The sequence below is a fragment of the Prionailurus viverrinus genome, chromosome A2 (assembly GCF_022837055.1).
Source record: "Prionailurus viverrinus isolate Anna chromosome A2, UM_Priviv_1.0, whole genome shotgun sequence".
NCBI classification, from domain to species: domain Eukaryota; kingdom Metazoa; phylum Chordata; class Mammalia; order Carnivora; family Felidae; genus Prionailurus; species Prionailurus viverrinus.
In genome coordinates, this window is record NC_062562.1 from 124,080,600 (window position 1) to 124,108,466 (window position 27,867).

At 37.6% G+C, this 27,867-nt stretch overlaps 1 protein-coding gene across 1 annotated transcript in view; it reads left to right on the plus strand.

Annotated features, from left to right (window-relative positions):
- Nucleotides 1-27,867, plus strand: part of AVL9 (AVL9 cell migration associated) — a 69,017-nt gene that overhangs the window by 3,232 nt on the left and 37,918 nt on the right. The window contains exons 2-4 of the mRNA XM_047829524.1: nucleotides 18,709-18,829; nucleotides 20,602-20,687; nucleotides 23,123-23,194. Of these exons, the coding sequence (XP_047685480.1) occupies nucleotides 18,709-18,829; nucleotides 20,602-20,687; nucleotides 23,123-23,194 (279 nt within the window). The remainder of the gene's footprint in view (nucleotides 1-18,708; nucleotides 18,830-20,601; nucleotides 20,688-23,122; nucleotides 23,195-27,867) is intronic.

Consider the following 27,867-nt stretch of genomic DNA (forward strand, 5'->3'; position numbering starts at 1 on the left):
CACAGAATTTGAAGCAGGCTCCAGGCTCTGAGCTGTCAGCACAGAGCCTGATGCGGGGCGCGGGGCTGGAACCCACGAACCATGAGATCATGACCTGAGCCTAAGTCGGACGCTTAACCGACTGAGCCACCCAGGCACCCCATTTTAATGTTTATTTTTGAGAGAGAGTGTGTGCAAGCTGGGGAGGGGCAGAGAGAGAGGGAGAGAGAGTCCAGAGCAGGCTCTGAGCTGTTGGCGTGGAGCCCAACTTGGGGCCCCAACCAAAGAATGGTAAAATCATGACCCAAGCTTAACCAACTCAGCCACCCAGGAGCCCCAGTCATATCTCTTTTTTAAGAGCACTTTTAGGTTGTCGGCTCTTAGTCGCAAGGGAAACTACACACCTTGTTTTTTATTTATTTTTTAATCTACATGATGTTTCACAGAGACCAGGGCAATTTTTTTTTTCTTTTCTTTTCTTTCTTTTTTTTTTTTTTGAGAGAAAAAGTTCGAGCTGGGGAGGGGAAGAGAGGGAAGAGCGAGAATCCCAAGCAGGCAAGCTCTGCACTGTCAGCTCAGAGCCCAATTTGGGGCTCGACCCACAAATTACTAGATCATGACCTGAGCTGAGGTCCCACGCTTAACCACCTGAGCCACCCAGGTTACCCAGACTAGGGCAATTATTTTCAAATAAATGTACTTGTTTAGTAGTGTCTGTTGTCTGGGTTACTGATAGAATGGAAGAAAATGCAAGGGATTCTGCCACAGTGCATTCAAAGATGAGAAACCTAGTATAGGTTCTTTTCTATTTTTTCTTAAGTTTCTTATTTTAATTCCAATGTAATTAACATACAATACAATATTCAATACAGTCAAATATAGCACGATATAGTGAAATCCCATCACCTATTTCACCCCCCCATCCACCTCTGCTCTAGTAAGCATCAGTTCCCTATAGTTAAGAGTCTGTTTCTTGGTTTGTCTCTTTTTTCCCCTTTGTTTTGATTCTTAAATTCCGTATGAGTGAAATCATATGGTATTTGTCTTTCTCAATCTGACTTATTTCTCCTAGCATTATACTCTCTAGCTCCATCCATGTTTGCAAATGTCAAGATTTCGTTCGTTTTTATGGCTGAATAATATCAACTATATACATACCACATATTCTTTATTCATTCATCTATCCATGCTGCTTACATAATTTGACTTGTAAATAATGTTGCAGTAAACATAGGTGTGCATATATCCTTTCAAATTAGTGTTTTTGTATTTTTGGAGTAAATACCCAGTAATGTGATTACTGGATTGTGTGGTAGTTCTATTTTTAATTTTTTGAGGAAGTTCCATACTGTTTTCCCCATAGTGTTTTCCACAGTGGCTGAACCAGTTTGCATTCCCAATGGATTCTTTTCTTACTGCTGACTAAAAGCAGCTTTTAAAAATTACACTTACCTCTCATAGCAGAAAATGAAGACCTTGTTTGGTTTTGCAAATCAAACAAGAATTTGCTATTTTTAAAGGTGCCTCCGTCGCTTAAGTGTTGACTCTTGATTTCAGCTCAGGTCATGATCTCACTGTTGGTGAGTTTGAGCCCTACATTGGGCTCTCCACTGTGAGTGCAGAGGGATGCTTTCTCTCTCTCAAAATAAACAAACTTTAAAAAAAAAAAAAAAAGACTGCTATATTTAGTCAAAATCAAAATGCACAGTGAGCAAAATGATTTTTAGATTTATGTAGAGTATTTTCTAATTCTTGCAAGAGTCAAACATTTTAGTAGAACTTTTCTATTTCTCAAAAATTTTGGCTTACTGTTAATCTTTTGTTAATTTTCTGTTATTTCTCTGATGAAGGTTGGTTGGATAGATGACACTATGATTTCTGGACTCGAGAGAGTTATGGTTGGATAAGTGGATAATCCCAAAAACCTTCATTGGAAACCCTCTGTGGTGTTAGCCAGGTTGGATGTAGGGCACGCTAACACAGCCAGTGCACTCACACAACAGCACAAATGAATGAAAAATTTTCTCCCACTAAGTTGGTTTATAAAATTGACAGGTTAATTCTGTCAAAAACAATGAAACTTGTCAGAGATGTAATTTGCCCAATGGATGTGTAATAGTATTGGAAAAGATAGGAAAATAGTTTGTTCCACTATATATTTTTTTCATTTTTGGCTGCCCTATTTTTTTGTCTTAGTTTTTATAAAATTTCTTTCTTTCTTTTTTTTTTTTTTCAACATTTATCTTTGGGACAAAGAGAGACAAAGCATGAACGGGGGAGGGGCAGAGAGAGAGGGAGACACAGAATCGGAAACAGGCTCCAGGCTCTGAGACATCAGCCCAGAGCCCGAAGCGGGGCTCGAACTCACGGACCGCGAGATCGTGACCTGGCTGAAGTCGAACGCTTAACCGACTGCGCCACCCAGGCGCCCAGTTTTTATAAAATTTCAAGAAGAATGTTGGTTTTGCCAAATTCTTGAGAGGAATATTGTAAAAAAGTGTACTAAAATTTCCAATATGTTATATTAGTTCTTAAGGGTGTTCCTCACTTCCACAAATCAGTGTCTTTTTATTTATTTTTTTTAATCTTTTTTACATGTCCAATTCTTTTTTAATTTTGTTTTTTAAGTTTATTTTTTTTGGTAATCTCTACACCCAACGTGGGGCTCAAACTCACAAACCTGGGATCAAGAGTCGCATGCTCTTCTAAGTCAGCCAGGTGCTTCTCAGTGTCTTTTTAGATGTCTTACAACTCTGCTTTCTTAAGCAGAGTTTAAAAATCCAATTGTTTTGGAAAGTGAATTTGTTACATGCATTAATTCTTAAGAATGTTTTAGAGACTGCTGTTTCTTTAATCAGCATATTGAGTGTTTCAGAGACTGTAATTATGTAAGATTTCCCCCAGGATGGATTAATCAGCCACTGTATTCCAGGTGTAAAGGATTAAAAGTGCATGGCTCATTGAATTGTGATTCTGACTTCAGATTATTTTAGGCTGTGTGAGGGTATTTTGTTAAACTGCTCTTCCAAGTATTCAAAATTCTGCTGGTCTTGTTGATTACTTCTTTCTGTTATGCATAGTGAAAATTCCCATGTTTGGTTGTCGTTTGTAATTTATATTTTACTTATTTATTTTTTAAGTTTATTTATTTTGAAGAGAGAGAGCGCGCAAGAGAGAGCAGGCTCTGCACCTCCAGCACGGAGTCCAACTCCGGTCTTGAACTCAGGAACCTCGAGGTTATAACCTGAGGACTTAATCAACTGATCCACCCAGGCGCCCCATGTAGTTTGTAATTTTTAGATTGCAGTGAGTTAAAGTAAAACTTTGTGTAAAAGTAACGCCTTTCAGCAGTCATCTGGGTTAATTAGCATGATGACTTTACATGGGAGGATATACTAAATCTTTGTAAACTCTTCTGTTACAAAGGTGTTCTGTAGTGCTATGATAGAGGAATCAGGTAGTTTCACATGAACCACCAGGTTAAAGCCATCTTTTATTTTTTTAATTTCTTTTTTTTTTAACTTACATCCAAGTTAGTTAGCATATAGTGCCACAATGATTTCAGGAGTAGATTCCTTAATGCCCCTTACCCATTTAGCCCATCCCCCCTCCCACAACCCCTCCAGTAGCCCTCTGTTAGTTCTCCATATTTAAGAGTCTCTTAGGTTTTGCCTCCCTCCCTGTTTTTATATCATTTTTGCTTCCCTTCCTTGTGTTCATCTGCTCTGTCTTAAAGTCCTCATATGAATGCAGTCATACGATATTTAGTCTTTCTCTAACTCCACTTAGCATAATACCCTCTAGTTCCATCCACGTAGTTGCAAATGGCAAGGTTTCATTCTTTATGATTGTCGAGTAATACCCCTGTGTGTGTGTGTGTGTCTATGCATACCACATCTTCTTTATTCATCCATCGATGCACATTTGGGCTTTTTCCATACTTTGGCTATTGTTGATAGGGCTACTATAAACATTGGGGTGCATGTGTCCCTTTGAAACAGCATACCTGTATCCCTTGGATAAATACCTAGTAGTGCAGTTGCTGGATCATAGGGTAGTTCTATTTTTAATTTTTTGAGGAACCTCCATACGGTTCTCCAGAGTGGCTGCATCAGCTTGCATGCCCGTCAGCAGTGCAAAAGAGATCCTCTTTCTCTGCAAACTCACCAACATCTGTTGTTGCCTGAGTTGTTAATGTTAGCCATTCTGACAGGGGTGAGGTGGTATCTCATTGTGGTTTTGATTTGTATTTCCCTGGTGATGTTGAACATTTTTTCATGTGTCGGCCCTCTGGATGTCATCTTTGGAGAAGTGCCTATTCATGTCTCTTGCGCATGTCTTCACTGGATTATTTGTTTTTGGGGTATTGAGTTTAATAAGTTCTTTATAGATTTTGGATACTAACACTTTATCTGTTATGTCATTCGCAAACATCTTCTCTCATCCTGTCGGTTGCCTTTTAGTTTTGCTGATTGTTTCCTTCGCTGTGCAGAAGCTTTTTATTTTGATGAGGTCTCAATAGTTCATTTTTGCTTTTGTTTCCCTTGCCTCTGGAGACGTGTTGAGTAAGAAGTTACTGAGGCCAAGATCAAAGAGGTTTTTGCCTGCTTTCTTCTCGAGGGTTTTGATAGCTTCCTGTCTTACATTTATGTCTTTCATCCATTTTGAGTTTATTTTTGCATATGGTGTAAGAAAGTAGTCCAGATTCATTCTTCTGCATGTCGCTGCCCAGTTTTCCCAGCACCACTTGCTGAAGAGACTTTTTATTCCATTGAATATTCTTTCCTGCTTTGTCAAAGATGAGTTGGCCATATGTTTGTGGGTCCATTTCTGGGTTCTCTATTCTGTTCCATTGATCTGAGTGTCTGTTTTTGTGCTATAAAGCCATCTTCTAACACAGCTGTGTTGAGGATCCCCAAACTAGACATAGAAGATGGTCATTCATCTTGTTTCCTACATTTTTGCACCTTTGAAGCCTTCAGATGTATCTTAAATGAAAAACTCCTTCATTTAAATTAAAATGAAAGTTTAATTTTATCACTTGATCATTTTTTTCACTTTGATTTGTGTAATGAATTCTGTAGGTTAACAGGTTAGTTTCTGGTGATGGATTATTCTAGTTTATTGATATAGTTAACATTTAGGTCACTTTAAGTGAAAGTACTACATGACATTTAAAGTAGTTTTGAAATATTTATCCATGTCAACTCGTTTCCTGAAACATTTTTTAAAGTTTATTTATTTATTTTGAGGCAGAGAGTGAGAATGTGAGCACCCTGCCAGAGGGGCAGAGAGAGGGAGAGAGAGAAAGAAAATCCCAAGCAGGCTCTGCAGCACTGTCAGCTCAGAGGCCTGAATTCACCAACCATGAGATCATGACCTGAGCCGAAATCAAGAGTTGGACACCTAACTGACTGAGCCAGCCAGGTGCACCCTGAATTTTTTTTTAATTTCGCATTTAGCAAAAGACTCTTCTTCCTTAAAACCTCACGTACAATACCTGAGGGAAATTATAAGAGGACAAAAACTCTTTGTGATGTAATTTATGGACGCCTGGTTTACTTATTATAGATTATGTGTTCTCTAGACTTTTGTCCTTATTTGTGGCTCTAAATACGTAAACTGTCAGATAAGCACTGTTTTTAGTGAAACAAGTGAATATCACACTTTCTGGTTCTTTCATAAATAGACTGGACTTTTTTTTTTAACACTGAAAGTAATAAAGAATCATTATTTTCCAAGGTGACCTCATAAAAAGCTGCAATTATTACTTGATTTTTTACTACTGCTTTAATAGAATTTATAGTTTTGTGTACATAGCTAACAGTTTTAAGTTCTTGAATAAACTGGTTTTACCAGGCTATACTACTTTAAAAAGTAGAATTATGAAAGAACTAGAACTCATGTTTACACTAGTTCCAAGGTAAATAAAGTAAATGAAGCACTGAAGAGAAAAAGGATATTTTCCTCTTGGTCCATGTGGGCTGATCATGGGGAAATCTCCCGTAGTAGCAGAATGTTGCATTGCAAAATCAGGGCTGGGCTGAGGAAATAGGTGAGGTTGGTTTATGTTAGGGTGGTAGTGTTAAGCCCTGACCCATTCAGGTTTTGGTGACACATGGCTGCCTGACAAGCATGTAGTTTTGGCACCTGCTATTGATGCGATCATGTGGTGACTATGGAGTATTGTTTGTGATTCTTGTCGGAATAGAAGTCTTTTGGAACAGAAGGAGCAATGTTTTGGGGAGTTAGAGGTCAGGGAAGAATAATGTCTAAAGATTCTTTTTAGCTACTCAGAGAAACTGTCCTGAAACAAGATTATATTTTCTAGCCCTCTACTGGCACTTTTATTTGGTGGAGGTTTTTTCCTAATGTTAGCCATGCTTTTTATATACTGAAATGATGAAAATCTCTGGCTTTGTAAGGCTGGAACCTTAACAGAGCAGTGGGATAGTTTTCTTTTAGGCCTTGGCATCACAGCCAAGCAAGATGGGTGTCAACCTGTATAAGGGAAGTTTAGAAATAACTAGAAGATTCTTTTGTCCTCCTATAATTCCCCCCAGGTACCTAATTGTGCCTATTTCTTTGGCTTAAGTCTTTGATTCCCTAGTAAAATGCTTATGTTTCGTAACCTTCTCCTTCCTGATATGATATAATTCAGATCCTTTGCAGATCATGGATTTTTCTAGATAAGGGAAAACTGCAGAAGAACTCTGGTCTACTGGGGATGGGCACTACAAGAAGAAGATAAACACATAGAGGGAGAGGACTTTTTACCTACTTAATAATTTTGAGAAAGACTGACCCTATTATATTCTTTTTTTTTTTTTTTTTTTTTGAGAGAGAGAGAGAGAGAGAGGGAGAGAGAATCCCAAGGAGGCTCTGTGCTGTCAGAACTGTGAGATCATGACCTGAGCCAAAATCAAGAGTCGGATGTTTAAGTGTCTGAGCCCAGCACCCCTGGCCCTGTTATATTCTTTGGTTGAGATGCCATCAGATTAAAACCTTAGTTCGTGTCTAGGATATTTTTAGAGGATGTTATTTAAATTGGTACTTCGGGCAATTTTTAAATCATTCCAGTTGTTTTATTTTTTATTAAGTTTATTTTTTGAGAAAGAAGGAGAGTGGGAGAGGGGCAGAGAGAGAGAGTCCGAAGCAGGCTCTTTCCCAGAGCCTGACACAGGGCTGGATCTCACAAACCGTGAGATCATGACCTGAACCAAAATCAAGAGCCAGATGCTCAATGGACTGAGCCACCCAGACACTCCCTAGTTGTTTTAAAAAAATAACATTTCTTAATGATCAGGATAATATGTATTCACTAGTAAAGAGCAGAAAATACAGAAAAAAACTATCACTTAAAATCCTATATCCTAAAGAAATCTGCTCTTAAAACCTTGATGAATAGCTCTCCAGTTCTCCAGTTACTTTTTTTTTTTTTTACAAATATGGATACCTTTTCCCAAAAACATATTATACTGTAATCCAGTTTTATGGCCTACCTTTTTGTCTATGCCATTAATATCTTTCCACATTAATAAATATTGAATTATAACATTTTAAAATGGCTGAACAGTACTTTGTGGAAATATTTAACTCTGCTTTTTAAAAATTTTGGTACTCCCAATTTTTTGCTATTTTGAATAGTGATACAAATAACATCCTTGCAGTGAAATCTTTGCACCTCTTTGCCTATGTATGGAGACTTCATTTAAGCCATCTTTTTTCTTCACATAGGTCTTGTTAAAGTGGATTTTGAAGCAGAACGTGCTGAACACAATTTAAGTTAGCCTGGATGATTCTGCCTTCATAGGAACTGTCACCTGTACAGTGGCATTCTCAATTTATTTTAACACAGATTATTTCTCACATACCTTTCTGACAGTTGTTGGGCTTTTGATAGTCAGAAAGAGAGACGACAGAGCAATTAGCAGGTACTTCTTGGTGTTGACCCAAACACAGCGTTGTAGTTTTTGGCTTCTCCTCCCTGCTTTCTTACTTTCTTTTTCTTCCATAGACTGGGAGACCACATCTTATAAATATATTAGAACTGTGTTTGAAATAAAATGACTTAGAGGTTTTAAAAGAAAACCTAAGGGGCGCCTGGGTGGCGCAGTTGGTTAAGCATCCGACTTCAGCCAGGTCACAATCTTGCGGTCCGTGAGTTCGAGCCCCGGGTCAGGCTCTGGGCTGATGGCTCAGAGCCTGGAGCCTGTTTCCGATTCTGTGTCTCTCTCTCTCTCTGCCCCTCCCCCATTCATGCTCTGTCTGTCTCTGTCCCAAAAATAAATAAAAACGTTAAAAAAAATAAATAAAACCTAAAGCCTTCTCCTTGGAATATTATCAGGGGCTTTATGACAGGTGGCTAGGCTGAAAGATGCTTTTCTTGCTTATTTCTGGTTTTGGGCAGTGGTCTAGGTAATTGTCAGAAGTCTGATCTCTGAATAAACTATGTTTGGGTTCGATTTCATATATGGCCTCTGCACTTAATTTTCTTCACCCAACTGATGCTCATTGTCACAGTGTGTATTGAGTATATGAAGAAATGACAAACAGGGCTGTTAATGAAATCTGTTCTGCCCCCATGGCTTTCGCTGGTGATGTTAGCAACTTGTTAGACTCTGATGGAGATAGTGCATTACCAGAAATTGGAATCTTTTTTAAAATGTTAAAAATCAGGGGCGCCTGGGTGGCTCAGTCGGTTAAGCCTCTGACTTCAGCTCAGGTCATGATCTCACGGTCCGTGAGTTCGAGCCCCGCGTCGGGCTCTGGGCTGATGGCTCAGAGCCTGGAGCCTGCTTCCGATTCTGTGTCTCCCTCTCTCTCTCTGCCCCTCCCCCGTTCGTGCTCTGTCTCTGTCTCAAAAATAAATAAACGTTAAAAAAGTTAAAAATCAAAAAATAAAAATGTTAAAAACAAATTTAAATATAAAAGATTGCTAAGGTAGAGTTCATTAAAATAGATTTCAATCTTTTGTTAGGAAATAATTTTTTTCCTGCAAGAAAATAGTTTTTGAAATTTTGATATCATCTTTGTATATATTTTCAATAACCTAGAGATAAACAGTGTTCTAATTGTACCATTTCATCCAAAAGACCAGTCTCCGTCATTCTACCATGTTTTATACAAATTCTTGTCCTATCTCTTCCATCGTAGAGGAACTTTGTATACAGTATTCCTAATATTCCTTTGTACTTGGAGCTCTGATAGATTCTCTTTTACCACTGTCTGCTTGAATAATAGCAAAGGATATCTGGTAATCAAGATATCTGAGTTTTAGCTTGACCCTAATGCTTATTAGATGTGTAACCTGGGGCAAATTGCCTAATGTTTATGAACTTTGGTTTCTTCATCTGTAAAATGAGGGTTTTAAAATAGGTGATTACTAAGATCACCCTTCACTTGCATGATTAGAAGATGAAATCAACACACATTTGCTAAATACCTATCCTCAGAGCCAACGTTCAGATACATACCCTTCAATTCAACAGGCAGAACATAGTGTTTGTTGTAGCAGTCTGAACGGAGAAACTTTCTAGGATGATGATAATTCTGTCTTAATAGAATGGTTGCCCACAGCTGTATATAAATCATTAAAACCTATGAACTCTGTACATTTAAGATCTTTGCATTTCATACCTTGTAATAACACCCCAAGTCTAAATAATTTAAAAGTGCTTTTTTAGGGGCACCTGGCTGGCTCCAGTCTGTAGAGCATGCAACTCTTGATCTCGAGGATTTGCGTTGGAATCCCATGTTGGGTATAGAGATTACTCAAAAATAAAAAAATATCAGGGCACCTGGGTGGCTAAGTTGGTTAAGTGCCCAGTTTCAGCTCAGGTCATGATCTCATGGTTTGCGACTTCAAGCCCACATCAGGCTTCCTGCTGATGGTACGGAGCCTGCTTGGGATTCTCTCTCTCCCTCTCTCTCATTTTCAAACTAACTAACTAACTAAATAAATAAAATCCTAGGTTTTTTTTTTTTTAAACCTTTCTCCTTGTAACAAATCACAAAATTCTTTATCCTTCAATACTTTTGAAAGGGCTGTTTCAAAAACTATTATTCATATGATTTTCTTTAAACTCCTACTTGTGCATAGCTAGGGCTTAGCAACAGTTCTCCATCTGTATTCTTTAAATTTTGAGCCTTAGAAGGATTTAATTGACAAAAATAACTCAAAGAAACAATGGCTCATTTTTTATGTTTTGTCTTTATGTGTTGTATTAAATAAGCATGGTATCTTTGGAGACATAGAAGCTATAGTTTAATACAAGAACCCAGGCATCTCTTGGATGCTAATATAACTTACGTGCTGAAAGCATAAATTTCCATTAAATACAGTGATTTGTCTGTATACTTTGTAAACAAGTTACAGCAAATATTCTAAACTCCATGAAGTATGCCCTAAATATTTATATTTATATAATTTATATTTATGTGGTACTAATATAAGGTTTAGTTACCATGCAATTTATCATTGCTATTCTATGAAGATATTATTAGCATTAATAGTAGTTGCCCTTTATTAAATGTTTTCTATATACTGAGCACCGTTAGATGTGTGTTTATCTCATTCCTATGAACATACTGAGGTTTTATTAGCCCTCTTTTATAGATAAGGAAATTGAGGTGTAGAAGTATTTTATTAAGTTAAGGTATAATTTATCACCAATAAAGTACACACAACTTAAGGGAGAGACTTAATTTTTACGTACACATACATCCCTGTAACCACCATCCTGATACAGAATTAATTCCAGCACTTCAGAAGATCCATGCAGGTGCCCCCTCCTGGTCATTACTTGCCTGAAGGTTACCACTGTTCTGACCTACGCCACCATATATTTGTGTCTCTTGTGTCTGACTTGTTTCACTCAGTGTTATGTCTGAGATCCATGTTGTTGATTATATTATAGTTTCTGTATTATAATTGTATGCCATCATTGACCCATTCTTCTGGTAAGAGACATATGAGTAGTTGTTCCTAGTTTTGGGTTATTACAAATATAACAAAAAGCATTTTACTTTGAAATTTAAGTGGTTTTTTAAAATTAAGTTTATGAAAGTTGGATTTTCCCCCCATGTACTTATACATATTTGTGCTATGTGACCAAAGTGTTCATTTTACTTGGGACCTAAAATAATATAGGAGTTTTAGTTTTTTTAATATTAAAGATCCTAGAAAGTCCAATACATTTAAGATCCTTCAAAACTATTTTTTGCTTTTAAGTAAGCGCTCGTAATTAATAAATGCATTTGAAATTATCTTTACCCAGCTTTACATAAAGTAGTGCTACAAAACAAATCTGATATTACTGGAAATAAATGGCATTTTCTTATTTATATGAAACACAAATCAAACTGCATTGATTCCATAGCTGATGGCATTTCTGATTTGTGAGCTGTAGGTCTGCAAATACTGTCTTAATGAATGCCAAATCCTTATAGGACTATTTATTCTCAGATATTTTTGAGATGTATAGAGATGAATACTTGTAGAGTTTCTCAATTTCACTATTCGTATGTAGTAATAAAGATTTATCCTTCCTGGAAGAAACAATTTTAAAAAGAGCATGGCTCTATAAAATCTCTTACAGACTTTTAATTAGCTGTGTGTATACAGTTGCATGTTAATGAACATGTATGTTTATGCAGAATTTCAGTGGTTTTAAAGTAGAAAAACATGGGGCACCTGGATGGCTAAGTCAGTTAAGTGTCCGACTTTGGCTCAGGTCATGATCTTACAGCTTGTGAGTTTGAGCCCCGTGTTGGGCTCTGTGCTGACAGCTCAGACCCTGGAGCCTGCTTTGGATTCTCTGTCTTCCTCTCTCTGTGTCTCTCCCTTGCTTGTACTCTGTCTCTCTCTCCCTCTCTCTCAAAAATAAGATTAAAAACAAAAAAAGTAGAAAAACAGGATAATGAAGTTTTTTTTTTTTTAATTTTTTAAAGTTTATTTATTTTGAGAGAGAGAGCTAGTGTGGAGGAAGGGCAGAGAGGGGGGGAAGGAGAGAATGCCAAGCAGGCTCTGTGCTGTCAGCGCAAGCCTGACCAAGGGACTCAAACACAAACCATGAGATGATGCATGACCTGAGCTGATTTAATTTTTTAAAATTCAACCCAGCATGGGTTTCAAACTCACCACCCAGAGATCAAGAGTTGCATATTTTTCTGACTGAGCCAGCCAGGAATCCCTAAAAATTCTGTATTTAAATTAAAATACACGTCATCTGTTTTGTTGTTCATAATGTGAGTACCTCATCTGTTTTTTGTTTTGTTTACAGTCTTAAGGTCTTTTTTTTTTTTTTTTTTTTTTTTTTTTTTTACACTTACCATGCTATGAATTCATAGAGAATGGGTTCCAGCAGTTTCAGGTTCCTTTCCATTGGTTCTCACAAAATGTGCCCGAGTGGAACAGGCTGACACTTCAGAAAGTACCTTTCTCGTTGGCTTTCTTCTTTTTCTGATCATTTTCTTTCACACGCTTTAGCAAGCTGTTTTGACTCTTGGAGTGCTTAATATGCTCAATACTTAAATGAACTGTCTTGCAAGAATCTTGCCCTTAACTTACTTGTTTACAACAATACCAACAGCATCCTGGGTAACACTGTAGACTCTTCCAGTTTTGCCATGGGACCACATTTGGGCATTCTGTTCTGAACAATGCCCATTCCTTTGATGCCTGCAATATCACCTTTCTTGTAGATTTGCATGTATGTGGCCAAAGGACAAACTCCATGTTTTCTAAGAGGTCTAGAGAATATAGGGGGTGCCTCTTCTCTTTTCCTTTGTGTTGATCATTTTGATGAATTACTGGAAGATGGTGGTTCCAGCCAAAAGGCCCAAGTACCTCATCTTAAATAAAAGGAATGTGGAATAGTAAAATGGTTATTTAATTCTAGAAAAAAAAAGAACTGGTGGTCTTTTATTCAATTAAATATATAAAAGCACATGTTTTAAACTAAGATACTTCTTTTGTTTAATTTTTGTTTTCTTTGCATTTATTAAAAACAGTAAAACTTGGTTTTAACTTCCGTCTCAGTAGTACCATTGCACCTTTACAGTACACACTTTATTTTTCTGGGCATCCAGTGCACTCGTGAAACTATAAAATAATGTATGGTGCTGAGATAGAGGAGAATTAAGCACAATCTATTACAGAAAACAGCTGATGAATATAGTCATTTGTTGCCAACTTTTTAAGAGACTAAAGAGATAGAGTGTCAGTACTCTTGTAGTGTTGACTAGAGATTTGGCCGAGTAAACATAACTTTGAGAAGACCTGTCTTCTATATCCAGGGTTTTCTTCAAAGAGAAAAACATCATGACAGAGCCTTGACTTTGGTCCCTAAAATGCTTTGACTATTAAGAAAACAAGCACCCATGCTTCTGAGTGAAGGGTCAGGGGAATCCCTGAGGGTCCTAGAAAGGGAGCAGAGAGAGTAGCTGACTCACCTTCTCTAGGAGGCATACCTCTTATGCCATCAGTGTCTGTGAGCACTGTGTTAGTGTTTAATTTATGTGCTGCTTGGCATGGTGGCTTTTATTGTTCTCTGACAGTGGAATGGATGTTTCATTGTTAGAAAGTGAACAAAGGCTACTTTTGAACAGCACTCAGAGTTTACACCAGGGTACTGTGTTATTATTTTGTGTTTTTTCAACTTTTTGTTTCTGAGGACCACGTAAATGCAGTCTGACTGGGGGGACACTTTTGTTTTTGTTTTGTTTTGTTTTAGAAAGTAGGCTCCAGGCTCAATGTGGGGCTTGAACTAATGACATAGAAATTAAGAGTCACATGCTCTGGGGACTGAACCAGCCAGGCACCTCTAGAGGGCGCCTATAGAGCACACCTTTGCAATTTGATTTATAAACTCTGAAAATGAGTGGTAATTTTTACCATTCATGGTGAACAAACATATGTCACCATTTCATACATAGTTCACTTAGCCTTTAGAAAAGTTGCCTTTTATTTCCTTATAATTAGACCATCTTTATTCTGCTTTCACATTTTAGAAATCAGCCATTGTTTTTCCCTCTGCGTCTGTTGTAATCATGTAAGTATGTATGGGGCTCCTGGGTGGCTCATTTGGTTGAGCACTTGACACTTGATTTAGGCTCAGGTCTCAATCCCAGGGTCGTGAATCGAGCCCCCACATGAGACTCTGCGCTGAGTGTGGAGCCTGCTTGGGATGCGCTCTCTCTCCCTCCCTCTGCCCCTTTCCCCTGCTTGCATGTTCTCTCTCTCTCTCAAATAAAAATTAAAAAATAAGTATGTAAATTACTACTACTAATTGGGATCAAGATAGATTCAGTCACATGAACATGAGTTGACAAAAAAATTTGAAATCTGCAGGATTTAATAATATTACCCTTTGGGGAGACATTTGGTATATCTGTTGTACATTGTATGTACTGATGTCCTATCAGACACTTTATTTGATCCCCAAATTTAAGTTAGAGCTTGGGCTGTGAACTTCCATTATTTTATTTCTTTTTTTTTCTTTCTTTTTTTGTTTTTATTTATTTATTTTTTAACGTTTATTTATTTTTGAGAGAGAGAGTACGAGCTGGGGAGGGACAGAGAGAGATGGAGACCCAGAATCCAAAGCAGGCTGAGCTATCAGCACAGAACCTAACGCAGGGCTCGAACCCACAAACTGTGAGATCATGACCTGAGCTGAAGCTGGTCGCTTAACCAACTGAGCCACCCAGGTGCCCGTAGGGACTTTCATTATTTAGTAGTAACCCTACTGGATGATAATCATTCTAAGTGTTTCTTTTCTTTTTAGTCTTTGGAGATTGACTTTGGTTTTTGCCTATGATTTTTCACATATACTTAGGGTTGCCATGTACAGCTCTACAGACTTTGCACAGCGTAGCTGCAGGAAGAGCCCTTCATGTAAACTGCAGTGATGGTGGTTCTGCTGGAGTTGTGCAGTGGGGCAGCCAGCTGTCCCTACCTTTACTTTCTGTGGTACTGCTTAGTTTAATTGGCATTCTTGTCCAAATTGCCTTTTGATTCAATTGAGTAGTATTTGAGAAACTCTGGTACCTTCCATGAGAATTCCTTTTAAGCCTCTGTACCATGGAATTGTGTCTGTGTGGATTGTTTTGGACTTATCCTAAGGGGAGTATATAGAGTAGTCGGTATTCAAAATTTGAAGAATATACGACTTAAGGTTTTAAAATTCCATTGATTGGGAAATAACACAGTCTTGTTAGTTTGTTTTGTTTTGTTTTTTTGTCCCCAGACACCAACCTGGGTATCCTGTATGTCAATCCTATTCTGCACTAACTACCCAAAGTTAGTGTCAAACTCCACACGTTTAAGGGCTCGGTCCCACAAGACACCTTCACTGTAGATGCCAGTACTGGGTCCCCAGGCTACCTGCACTTCTGTTCAATTTAGCCACAAATTTGGGGGTTCTCACACCCCTGTCTCAGGTTCTGTAATTTGCTAGAACAACTAGAACTCTGGAAAATGAAAGAGTTGCGTAGGACCAGATGTGGTGAAGGGGCACAGAGCTTCCATGTCCTCAGTGGACATGCTGCCCTCCTGGCACCTCATTGTCTTCAATAACCTAGAATTACCCTGAACCCTATCATTTAGGGGATTTCATGGAACTTTCATTACATGGGCATGATGGATTAAGTCATTAGTTATTGGTGATTGCACTCAATCTCCAGCCCCTCTCCCTTCCTGGGAGGTCCACCTTTCTGGTGACCAGGCCCCATCCAAACGCTCTTTAGTAGCCCCACCACTACCAAGTCCCCTTGTTAAGTAAACCCAGGTACAGTTGAAATTGTCTTATAAATAACAAAAGGTACTCCCTTCACTCAGGAATTTCCAGGGCTTTAGGAGCTCTAGGCCAGGACCAAGAACAAAGACCAAATATATTTTTTATTATACCATACTTGAATAGTACTGAATAGTTTGTAAAGATGTTAGAAAAAAAAAAAGCGCTCAACAATAGAAGATTGATTAAATAATGAAACAATACCAAATCACTGTTAAAACTGTTGTGTGTATGTAGGCACAGAAAGGAATTTGTGTAAACTGTTTTGAACTTGGTTAACATCTTCAGTGTCCAAATGCAAGAATTTGTTGGTAGCAAATAACACCAACATAAGAATTCTAGAGAGCTGCCAACACAGCACAGACAGTGTATAATTTATGAAAAAGTTGTGTTCCCAAAGTTAGCTGCTTGAAATTTTGAATATATTCTCCCTGTTAAGGAACAAAAATTCAACTGAATAAATGTGAAGGTCTAATTGGCTTTATTAAGTGATTTGTTGAATCAGGTGGCATCCCATCTAGCAAGTAGTGGGGAGCTCCGAGGAGTTGTACAAAAATTTGGAAGGGTTTTATAGGAAGAGGGTGGGGCGAGGAAGTTATTAGCAAAAGAAAAGGAAGGATTGTTCCAGGCACTGTCCCTTTTTCTCCTTTTTCTTCCGTGATGAGAAGGGCAAGGGGGTTCATGGGTTACCTCATCTTCCTTTGCAGGATGGAGAGGGCCATATGACAGATTACCCCATCTGGTGCCAATCAGAAAGTTCCTGACTGACCAGTTAAGAGTTATTTCTTAGGGGGGTTGGAACTCTGGTTAGGTTAGGTATTAAGCCCGGTTTGGTGACTTAGCTTAAGTGGCTCCATTTTGGGCCTGTGGGTTTCCTTATAACACCTCAAAGAAACAATATTGTAAGTACTCTGGGCCCTGCTCAGCCTAAAGTCAACTTAATTTTATCCTTGGAGTTCTTGGATTATATGCAGCATCTACACTTAAAACAATTTTATGAATTGACTTCATTTTAAGTTCCAACTAGAGTCCAAAACAGATCTTCATTCAGTAGAATGAGGAGTTGGGAGAATAGATTGAACATAGCAAAGCATCAGATATTAAAGTCTGACTATTGGTAATTTGTTAACTAAATCTTCAGAGAAGGAGAGATTTCTACATCTGCCTTTGTGTCCAAGAGGATAGAATGGAAATAAGATTTCCTTCGAAAGCCAGTCACTATTCGTGGTTATCTTTTGCCCCCCTCCTTTTTTTACTCTAAAAGTAATGCATATCCATTTAGAAATAAATACCCATTTACTTAAAAGTCAACGATAATCTCAGTTTATTGTCAAGTAATGCAGAAAAAGTGTGTGCTAATATACATGCAACACAGATAAAGCACATGGGACCAAAATATTAGTAGTTTGTGAATATAGATGGTTATAAGGTTATGTTCTTTCAACTTTTCTGTAAGTTTAATTTTTTTCCAAAAGAAGATGGGGATAAAAAAACTTAACAGGAATATTCCTTTATCTCCAGTCCCCAACCCTATTCACCTCTACAGAGGTAAACTGTTAGCTTGTATCTTTTCAAGCGATGAATTAAAAAATTAATTTACAAAGATATAGAAGTACAATTTTTTGCATAAATGTAATCATAGTATAAGTAGAATTATACTACATTTACTGATATTCTGCTTGTTTCTTCTATTTAACAGGATGTATTACTTTTCTACTGCATCATAAATTACCACAAACTTAATGACTTAAAACAGTACATAGAAAGTCCCGGAGGTCAGAAATGGGTTTCACTGGGCTAAAATCAAGGAGTGCTGTGTTTCTTCAGGACACTTAGGGAAAATCGGTTTTCTGGCATTCTGCAGCTTTTAGAGGTCACCTGCAGTCCTTGCCTTTTGGCCTGTTCCTCAACCTTCAAAGCATGCTGAACCTTAGCATCTTCAGATATCTTTGACTCTCTCTCTCTTTTTTCTTTTCTTTCTTTCTTTTTTTTTTCTTTTTCTTTTTTTTTTTTTTTTTTGAGGGAGAGAGAGGGTGCAAATGAATGAGGGGAGGGACAGAGTGAGAGAGAGAGAGAGAGAGAGAAGCGGGACTCACCCATAGCACGGCTCGTGTTTTACCTGAAGTGGGGCTCCAGCTCACCTGATGTGGGACTTGAACTCACAAACTGTGAGATAATGACCTGAACCAAAGTCCAATATTTAACCAACTAAGCCACCCAAGTGCCCCCCAGGTCTCATGCATTTAATTCTTCCTTCTTCTCCACAAGTCTCGTTGAAATAACAAAAAGAAATAGAAACAGAGAAAATGCTGATAAACTTGGAGAATACCAGAAACCGAGGGTGTTTACTAGAAACTTTGTTACTTCTACAAGACATGGTGTTGGAGAGATTTCATTGAACTTTTCACTGACCAATTCTCAGTCTTAAAAGAAAATAACCTGAAATGTTGATTAATGCTCACTCCTCCTCCTACCAGCCCCGCAGCAAAAACAAAGCTCAAAGCTACACATATTGTGAGCAAGGGAGTCGGTTGAATGGAAGCAAGCCTAGATCTTGGCTTATACTTCTCGGCTTCTTTGTTGGACCTCTTCTGATCAATTCAGTAGGATGTTGGTTTTTCTCAGGGCTTCATGGCTTTAGTTACCATCTCTTGATGACAGTTTCCAAATGTAAATCCAGTTACCACCACTACTATCTCCTATCCTCCTATGCACATTAAAATCCAAAAACCTTTAAGTCAGAAAGGGGAAAGGTCTTAAAAATCTTTCCTCCTTTTACTCCTTTTTTCTTTTTCCTCTTGTGTACCATAAGTTTGCTGATAATGCCAAATGGCATCAACAAGTATGTAGAGTTTAAAACTATTTTTGGCTATCAGGATAAAATGCTCCCTTTGATTAACAACCTTTTGGCTACCATTGCTTACTATTTTAGGTTGAATTCTCTTACCCACCCCTGATTCCAGGAGATGGACATGACAGCCACACTTTACCTGAAGAATGGAAGTATTTGCCCTTCCTTGCCTTACCAGATGGCGCACACAACTACCAGGAAGGTATGTAAACAGTGGAGCAATTACTAGGTGCCCCCCCACTTTTTTTTCTTTTTAATTTACCAAGACATCTTAGATTCTAAATATTTTGGTAAATGAAAGGCCTTTGGCTTCTTGTAACTATTTATAAAACACGTAAGTGTTTGTTTGGAGATGACTAGTCAGGCACTGGAAGATTTCCAGAGGAGTGCTGGGCTTTATGTTGGTAATGTTGTTGAGCATTGGCCACTCTTTTGCCAGGAGCACTGGCTAAATTAAGTATTTGGCCAGATTAGGACATCTGTTACTGGTAGCACTTTTCTGCATTTATTCTTTTTTTTTTAATTTTTTTTTTTTTAATTTTTTTTTCAACGTGTATTTATTTTGGGGACAGAGAGAGACAGAGCATGAACGGGGGAGGGGGAGAGAGAGAGGGAGACACAGAATCGGAAACAGGCTCCAGGCTCCGAGCCATCAGCCCAGAGCCCGACGCGGGGCTCGAACTCACGGACCGCGAGATCGTGACCTGGCTGAAGTCGGACGCCTAACCGACTGCGCCACCCAGGCGCCCCTCTGCATTTATTCTTGAGACTCCTCTTGGAGGGAAGCTACAGGGCTTACCTATACTAGCTACTGTTTGGGACTCTAGCTGCAAACTTAACTAGCTTAGTACACCTGTGCCCACCTGGGATTGCTTCTCCACCCCTAGAGCCACTGCTATTGCAGTGCTCTGCTTAAAGTTGCGTGTAAGGGGCGCCTGGCTGGCTCATTTGGTAGAGCTTGCGACTCAATCTTGGGGTTGTAAATCTGAGCCCCATGTCGGGTGTAGAGATTACCTAAAAGTAAAATCTTAAAAAAATAAAATATAAAAGTTTATGTGTCAGAGAAGCATGTTAACATCCTCAGAGAAAGCAACACTGTGAGGTTAGTACTGAGGCTCCTACCTATAAATGCATGTTTTGACGGGCTTAACAAAGGACTAAGTTTTATCATGGCATTGGGGGCTCTACCAAAACACCAGATTAAACTTGGTTTAATTACTTATTTTGCTAATATTTAATAATTTTCATATGAAATGAAACAAAATGTTACTATGCAGTTTAACATAAAATCTAAATACATTATTTTTAATCTTACAAATATTTTGGTGTACTTTTTTATCATGAAAGTTTTTAAATAGAAAAAAAGTTTGAAAAAATAGTATAGCAAATATTCCACAAGTTTTCTTTATGTGTGTGTACAGTTTTGCCCTACTATCTGAAAGTCTAACACCATGTTGCAGACATCACGACACTTTACTTCTGAATACTTCAGTATGCACTCCTAAGAATAAGATCATTCCTCAGGATAACTTCCAGTACCATTATCACAGCTAAGAGATTTAACAGTAATTTGAGAATATCATCTAAGATCTAATCCATGTTCAAATTTCCCCAGTTATTCCAAGAATTTCTTGGATCCATCCAAGATTCATGAGTGGCCTTTCATTTTTATGATTCTCTACTTTCTTTTAATCTGGAATAAAGTATTTTCTGGGATAAGTGACTGTAGTTTCAACTTAATCTATTATTCAGCCTCCTGGTCCTTTGAGAATGCCTGAATGAATGTACACAATAAGGCAGTGAGAGGGATGCTAAGAAACCAGTGGTTGCAATGCTAGGTGTTAAGTATGACATGGGTTCCTTGTTACATCATCATTTTTGTTTTAATTAACTGTATATAATAACTTCAATTTACATTATTTATTAATAAGGGTAATTCACTTTGGTATTTACATTTTTCTGTGTGTCTCTTAGATACTGTATTTTTTCACTTGCCACCCAGAAATGGAAATGGAGCTACAGTATATGGTATCTCCTGCTATCGGCAAATTGAAGCCAAGGTATGGTAGTACAGTGAACAACAACAAAAACACTGAGAGTGTTTTTAAAATTTTTATAAACAATTTGAAGTTGTTTTCCCAGTAGTACCAGTTTATTCACATGAATGTTTTTGTAAGTTGACATGGTAAGTATAATTGCCATAAAATAGTTTGTCCATTTTTTTTTTTTTTAATGTTTATTTTTGAGAGAGAGCGCATGAGCGGAGGAGGGGCAGAGAGAGAGAGAGGGACAGAGGATCCATAGTGGGCCCTGTGCTCACAGTGGAGAGCCCAGTGCAGGGCTGGAACTCACAAACCATGAGATTATGATCTGAGCCCAAGTCAGGTGCTTAACCGACTGAGCCACCCAGGCATCCATTGTCTCTAGATAGTTGTACCTAAATTATCCATGTCTTCAGAATGCTGTATTTAAATTTTACAGTGTCCTTGAATTTTCTTTTTCTAATGTTTGGTATGTAATTTAGAAAAATTAAGTGATAATGTGTGTTGTATTTTAAGCAGCTGTTTAGAATTAGTGGAAAGTACTTGTAGCTTTGAAATACTTGCATGTTATCTTAATTATGTACAACTCAGATTTTGTTAATTCTTAAATTACCTGCCAGCTTAATGTCTGAATTACTATAATAGCCCTAATTAATACAAATAAGCCAAGATGGGTAGCTTCCCCTTTCATGGTTTGATTCTGAGCAGCACTTTTTTGTGTCTCACCAGTTTTTTGTGGTGAGGATACTCTGTGAGTAAAAATCTCTTGCCTTTCATTAGATCATTAATACTCTAGTGTTTCTCAACTTTGGCTGCACATTGGAGTCACCTGGGGACCTCTAAATACTAGAGATGACTGGGTCCCAACCCCAGAGATTCTGGTTTAATGTTCTGGTTATCAGGTGATTGCAAACCACCGCAGTGTTTTTTAACTGGAGTTACCTGGAGACCCCCCCTTTTTTTTTTTTTAAATACACAGCTAGCCTTTCCTTCTACTAAATTAGAATCTCTGAGAGTAAGCCTAGGTAACTCTAAGTTTTAAAAGGCTTCCTCAGGGAATAATTAAGTTAGTAAATCTTCTAAAATTTTCTTTAGCTTTTTATAGTGACCATTTCAAACATGCAGATAAATGAAAAGAATTGTACAATGAACACCTGTATACCCACCATCTAGAGTCAACAGTAGTCAGCATTCTACCACATTTGCTTAGTGTGTGTCTGCTTTTTTCCCTGAACCATTTAGAAATAAATTGCAGGTGTAAATTCCACCATACCCAAAGTTGTTAACTACTGTGAAATAGCCCTTCATGTACAGGGCCTGAAATATAGGACACACCCAGTAAATACCTATGGAATGAATAACTGAATTTAAAAGTAAACCTGAGGGTAAGAGTTAGCTTGGTAGTTTTGTGCATTTGATTGCCTCATATACTATTACCCTTAATCTATGTTTACATGAGATGAACTGAATTGCTCCCCTTTCTTGGAGACTGTTCGTTTTACTCTAGTCCCCTATAGATTGCGCAGACACAAGTAAGATTATTTCCTCAAACTGTCGACATTAACAACAGTTCTCATGCTTCACATAGCCTTTAAATGGCATTTCATACCATCTGTCTCCCTTACCCATTGGGTCTGATCCACTCCACAGTATATTGGCATTGCCCATTTCTCTTAATATTTCTATCCTCACCTGATAACAGATATCAGAAGGACCTAGAGCCTAGGAGAAAAACTGATTCCCTTTGACTGAGAGTGAGACCTGACAGATGAATCCAGTCAAGGCAGAGAGGTAGAAAACAGATTGAGGGAAGGCTGTATTCTTGACTTAATGACTAGTCGTCAGTCATAAGTCACTTGAAGACACTGAGGCCCATTGGTCCTCAGGACAGGTGCCAGGAGATGTTAGGCTGTATACCACAAAGGGGAAGAGTAGTTCTTAGTTCGCTCACAGAGTTACCTAGAGTTACCTGATGATTAAATCAAGGCTTGTTCCTTACTAGCAGAGAATGTAGACCTCTTACGTGGTTGTTCTCACAGTCATCAAGGCATGAGTTACGGCTCAGGGCTGGGCTATAATACCAGTTTTCCAGTATAATCTAGGCCCTTCTCACCAGAAACAGTAGTCTCGGAGTGCCCATTTTCAAACCAGAACCAAGGACATTTGATTTGAATTATGGGTGTGGCAACTTACACAAAAAGTATTCTCAGACGGTAAGTTCCTTGAGGGTAGGGATTGTCTCTCCCGGTTACATTCTCAGTGCCTACCAGATTCTGGCACATAGTTTCCTGGCTGACTCATTCAATAGATATTTTCAGAGATTCTCAATACATTTGGAATTTAACTAAATGTTAGAATTGTTTTCTATCTCACTGCTATTTTTACATTGAAAGAGAATGATTTTTAAATATTTCTATGAAATATTATTAATAATGACTCTTTGTTTATAATAGGCATTGAAAGTGCGGCAAGCAGATATCACCAGAGAGACGGTTCAGAAAAGTGTCTGTGTTCTAAGCAAGTTGGTAAGAGACCAAATAACTCGTTAATGTGTTCGTTAACCATGGCAGATTTTTAGTTGAGAATAAGGCATTATTAGAATAAGGAGAGATTTATGGACAGTAATAGATTAAAATTCATCAGGGGCCCATTTTTTATTCTTGTGCATCAGCTTTTTCTCTTTGCCTTTCAGCAGTTTTACTCTCATTTGCACCATTACCCACAACTAGATAAGTGGAAGGAAATCTTCTAGATAGGTTTTTGGGAAAGAGGTTGACACTTGCCCAAAATGAAGTAGCTGATATATTTCATTTATCCTTTTTTATTTTGTTTTTAAGACTTTGGATAATATTTTACTAAAACTCAGAATATCATAATCATTCAGATTGTATTGATATAAAAGTATATGACTCTTGCTATGAAAAATTGTAGCCTTAACTTGCTTTTTAATTTTTTTTTTTTTTAACGTTTATTTATTTTTGAGAGACAGAGCATGAACAGGGGAGGGGCAGAGATAGGGGGAGACATAGAATCTGAAACAGGCTCCAGGCTCTGAGCTGTCAGCACAGAGCCCGACGCGGGGCTCGAACTCACGGACTGTGAGATAATGACCTGAGCCGAAGTCGGAGGCTCAACCGACTGAGCCACCCAGGCGCCCCTTAACTTGCTCTTTAAAACTTAAGATTTTTGAGGAATGGAAATGACATAATTGTACAATAGCAATGCTTTACAGTTGTTTCATCCATGTACAAGTTGATCAGATGCAGGTGTATAATTATTTTAACTTTTTATTTTTAGTAGGAACTGTGTAACACTTCTTATTTTCCATAGTTCCCTATTAAATCGTTTGTAATATTCCATTTTTATTACTAATAGGATATTAACACCTTTACTGGTAACATCAAACGACTAATTCTACATATAAAATATTATCCCCCAAGTCCCTTTTGTGGGGAGAAATCCAGATCTCTATCATGTTAATTATCTTACAGCTATATGATTATTGAATACAATCATTTCTGCATTTAACCTCAGTCAAAATGGAGAATATTTCATTTGCCTAGTCACCAAATGTATGTAGGTTTTGTTTCATTATGTCTTCTACATTGTCCAGTTTCTTTTTTTAAATTTTTTTTTCAACCTTTATTTATTTTTGCGACAGAGAGAGACAGAGCATGAACAGGGGAGGGGCAGAGAGAGAGGGAGACACAGAATCGGAAACAGGCTCCAGGCTCTGAGCCATCAGCCCAGAGCCTGACGCGGGGCTTGAACTCTCGGACCATGAGATCGTGACCTGGCTGAAGTCAGACGCTTAACCAACTGCGCCACCCAGGCGCCCCTACATTGTCCAGTTTCTTACATCCACCGACAATTTGAATGTAGTTTGCTTAATATAAGTTGAGATTTGTAAAATAGGATTTATTTTGACTTTTTAGTACTAAGCTTTAAAAAAAATCCTGGATAATAATAATAATAATAATATACTGTGAGCCTTAATAATAAGATTTTGAGGATCAGATATTTCTTCCAAGATCTTAGTTTTACATAGAGGGCAAGAATAGACTCCTTAAAAAAAAAAAAAAAAAAAAAAAGGAATGGATATAAAAGACCCTGATATCAGAAAATTAATAGATTGTACACAGTTTCTAAAATGGTAGCCTGAAAAATAGAATTCAATGAATTACTTTTTTTTTTTTTTAATCGATGAATTACTCTTATACTGGGCCAGATAACCAAAGCATAGGAGTACCAGATGTTAAAGCAAACACATGTTGAAAGGCTTCCTGAGTAACCTTTCTTCAAAGAACAATTATAATAACAATAAATGTCATTTATCAGATGACTATATGTCAGGTATTAATTCAATACCAGACACTTTTTAGATATAATTGTGATTTGAATCCTCATGTAAAAACAGATCTAAGTATTTGTTGCTTTCATTTTACAAAGAAACATGTAGAATAGGGAAAAAAAAATGTCTAACTCTCATAGACCATGTAACTACTAAGTGATAAAATTGGGGTGAAGATCCGGGTTTTATCTGTCTTTAAATAAGCATAGGGAATAGGGAGAGCTAGCTTCTGCAGAAAGGTTTGATGGTTCATAGTGCTTTGTAATCTCTATATAAAAATATAATGACTCTATACTTAGATATTCTGGATGGTAATAATGATATAGTAACAGGGATATTGGTGGTGGGAGGGGACTCTTCCAGTGTTACTTGTATTAACTAATTGTATAATAATTATATACAGCATTGGTCTCTGCATTCTAAGAAGGACATAGAAATCAGAAAACATCTAGAAAATAACATTGAAAATAAAAAGGATGGAAATGGTATAAGAGGGTCTTAAATAGAAGTAAGAATTAAGGAATAATTTTGTTGAAGCATACAAAGGAATATTTTGATAAAGGACACAGACCAGTTCTAAGCCTCCAAAGAAGACAAAAAAGGGAAATGAACTTAAATTTAATCATGAATGTTCAATTAGATATAAGAACCAGCTATTATAAGGATGATTAAATGTCACCACAAACCAGTGTAACTGTAGAATTAAAATGTCATAAATTTTATAATGACTATTTGCAACAACATGGATGGAACTCTATAGAGTATATTATGCTAAGCTAAATTAGAGAAAGACAAATATATGACTTCACTCATGCAGAATTTAAGATGCAAAACAGATGAACATAAGGGAAGGGAAGCAAAAATAACGTAAAAAGAGGGAGACAAACCATAAGAGACTTAAATACAGAGAACAAACTGAGGGTTGCTGGTGGAGTGTTGGGGGATAGGCTAAATGGGCAAGGGGCATTAAGGAAGACACTTGTTGGGATGAAGACTGGTTATATGTGGGGGAGAGTCATTGCCCTTGAAATTATTATTGCACTATATGCTAACTTGGGTATAAAATAAAAAAAATAAATAAAAATAAAAGGGAAATTTTTATAATGACTAATGTTTAAGTGCCTTTCTTTTTAAGATTTTTTTTTAATGTTTATTGATTTTTTTAATATAATTTATTGTCAAATTGTTTAACATACAGTGTGTAAAGTGTGCTCTTAGTTTTGAGGGTAGGTTCCTGTGGTTCATCGCTTACATACAACACCCAGTGCTCATCCCAACAAGTGCCCTCCTCAATGCCCATCACCCATTTTCTCCTCTCCCCCACTCCCCCCATCAGCCCTCAGTTTGTTCTCTGTGTTTAAGAGTCTCTTATGGTTTGCCTCCCTCCCTCTCTGTAACTATTTTTTTCCCCTTCCCTTCCCTCATGGTCTTCTGTTAAGTTTTTCCAAGATCCACATATGAGTGAAAACATGCTGTCTTTCTCTGACTTATTTCATTTAGCATAATACCTTCCAGTCCATCCATATTGCTGCAAATGGCATGATTTCATTCTTTATCATTGCCAAGTAGTATTTCATTGTACATATAAACCACATCTTTATCCGTTCGTCAGTTGATGCACATTTAGGCTCTTTCCATAATTTGGCTTTTGTCAAAAGTGCTGGTATAAACATTGGAGTACGTGTGCCCCTATGAATCAGCACTCCAGTATCCTTTGGGTAAATTCCTAGTATTGCTATTTCTGGGTCATGGGGTAGTTCTATTTTTAATTTTTGAGGAACCTCCACTCTGTTTTCCAGAGCAGCTGTACCAGTTTGTATTCCCACCAACAGTGCAAGAGGGTTCCCATTTCTCCACATCCTCACCAGCATCTGTTGTTTCCTAAGTTGTTAATTTTAGCCACTGTGACCCATGTGAGGTGGTATCTCACTGTAGTTTTGATTTGTATTTTCCTGATGATGAGTGATGTTGAGCATTGTTTCATGTGTCTGTTAGCCAACTGGATGTCTTCTTTGGAAAAGTGTCTATTCATGTCTTTTGCCCATTTCTTCACTGGATTATTTGTTTTTTGTGTGTTGAGTTTGGTAAGTTCTTTATAGATTTTGGATACTAATCCTTTATCCGATATGTCATTTGCAAATATCTTTTCCCATTCTGTCGGTTGCCTTTTAGTTTTGTTGATTGTTTCCTTTGCAGTCCAGAAGCTTTTTATCTTGATGAGGTCCCAATGGTTCATTTTTGCTTTTCATTCCCTTGCCTTTAGAGATGTGTCAAGCAAGAAATTGCTGCGGCTGAGGTCAGAGAGGTTTTTTCCTGCTTTCTCCTCTAGGGTTTCGATGGCTGTCTCACATTTAGGTCTTTCATCCATTTTTAGTTTATTTTTGTGAATGGTATAAGAAAGTGGTCTAGTTTCATTTTTCTGCATGTTGCTATCTAGTTGTCCCAGCACCATTTGCTAAATAGACTGTCTTTTTTCCATTGGATAGTCTTTCCTGCTTTGTTAAACATTAGTTGGCCATACTTTTGTGGGTCCAATTCTGGGTTCTCTATTCCATTGGTCTGTGTGTCTGTTTTTGTGCCAATACCATACTGTCTTGATGATGACACCTTTGTAGCAGAAGCTAAAGTCTGGGATTGTGATGCTTCCCTCTTTGGTTTTCTTTTTAAATATTACTTTGGCTATTTGGGGTCTTCTGTGGTTCCATACAAATTTTAGGATTGTTTGTTCTAGCTTTGAGAAGAATGCTGGTGCAATTTTGATTGAGATTGCTTTGTGTAGAAATGCAACTGATTTCTGTACATTGATTTTATACCCTGCGACTTCGCTGAATTTATGTATCAGTTCTA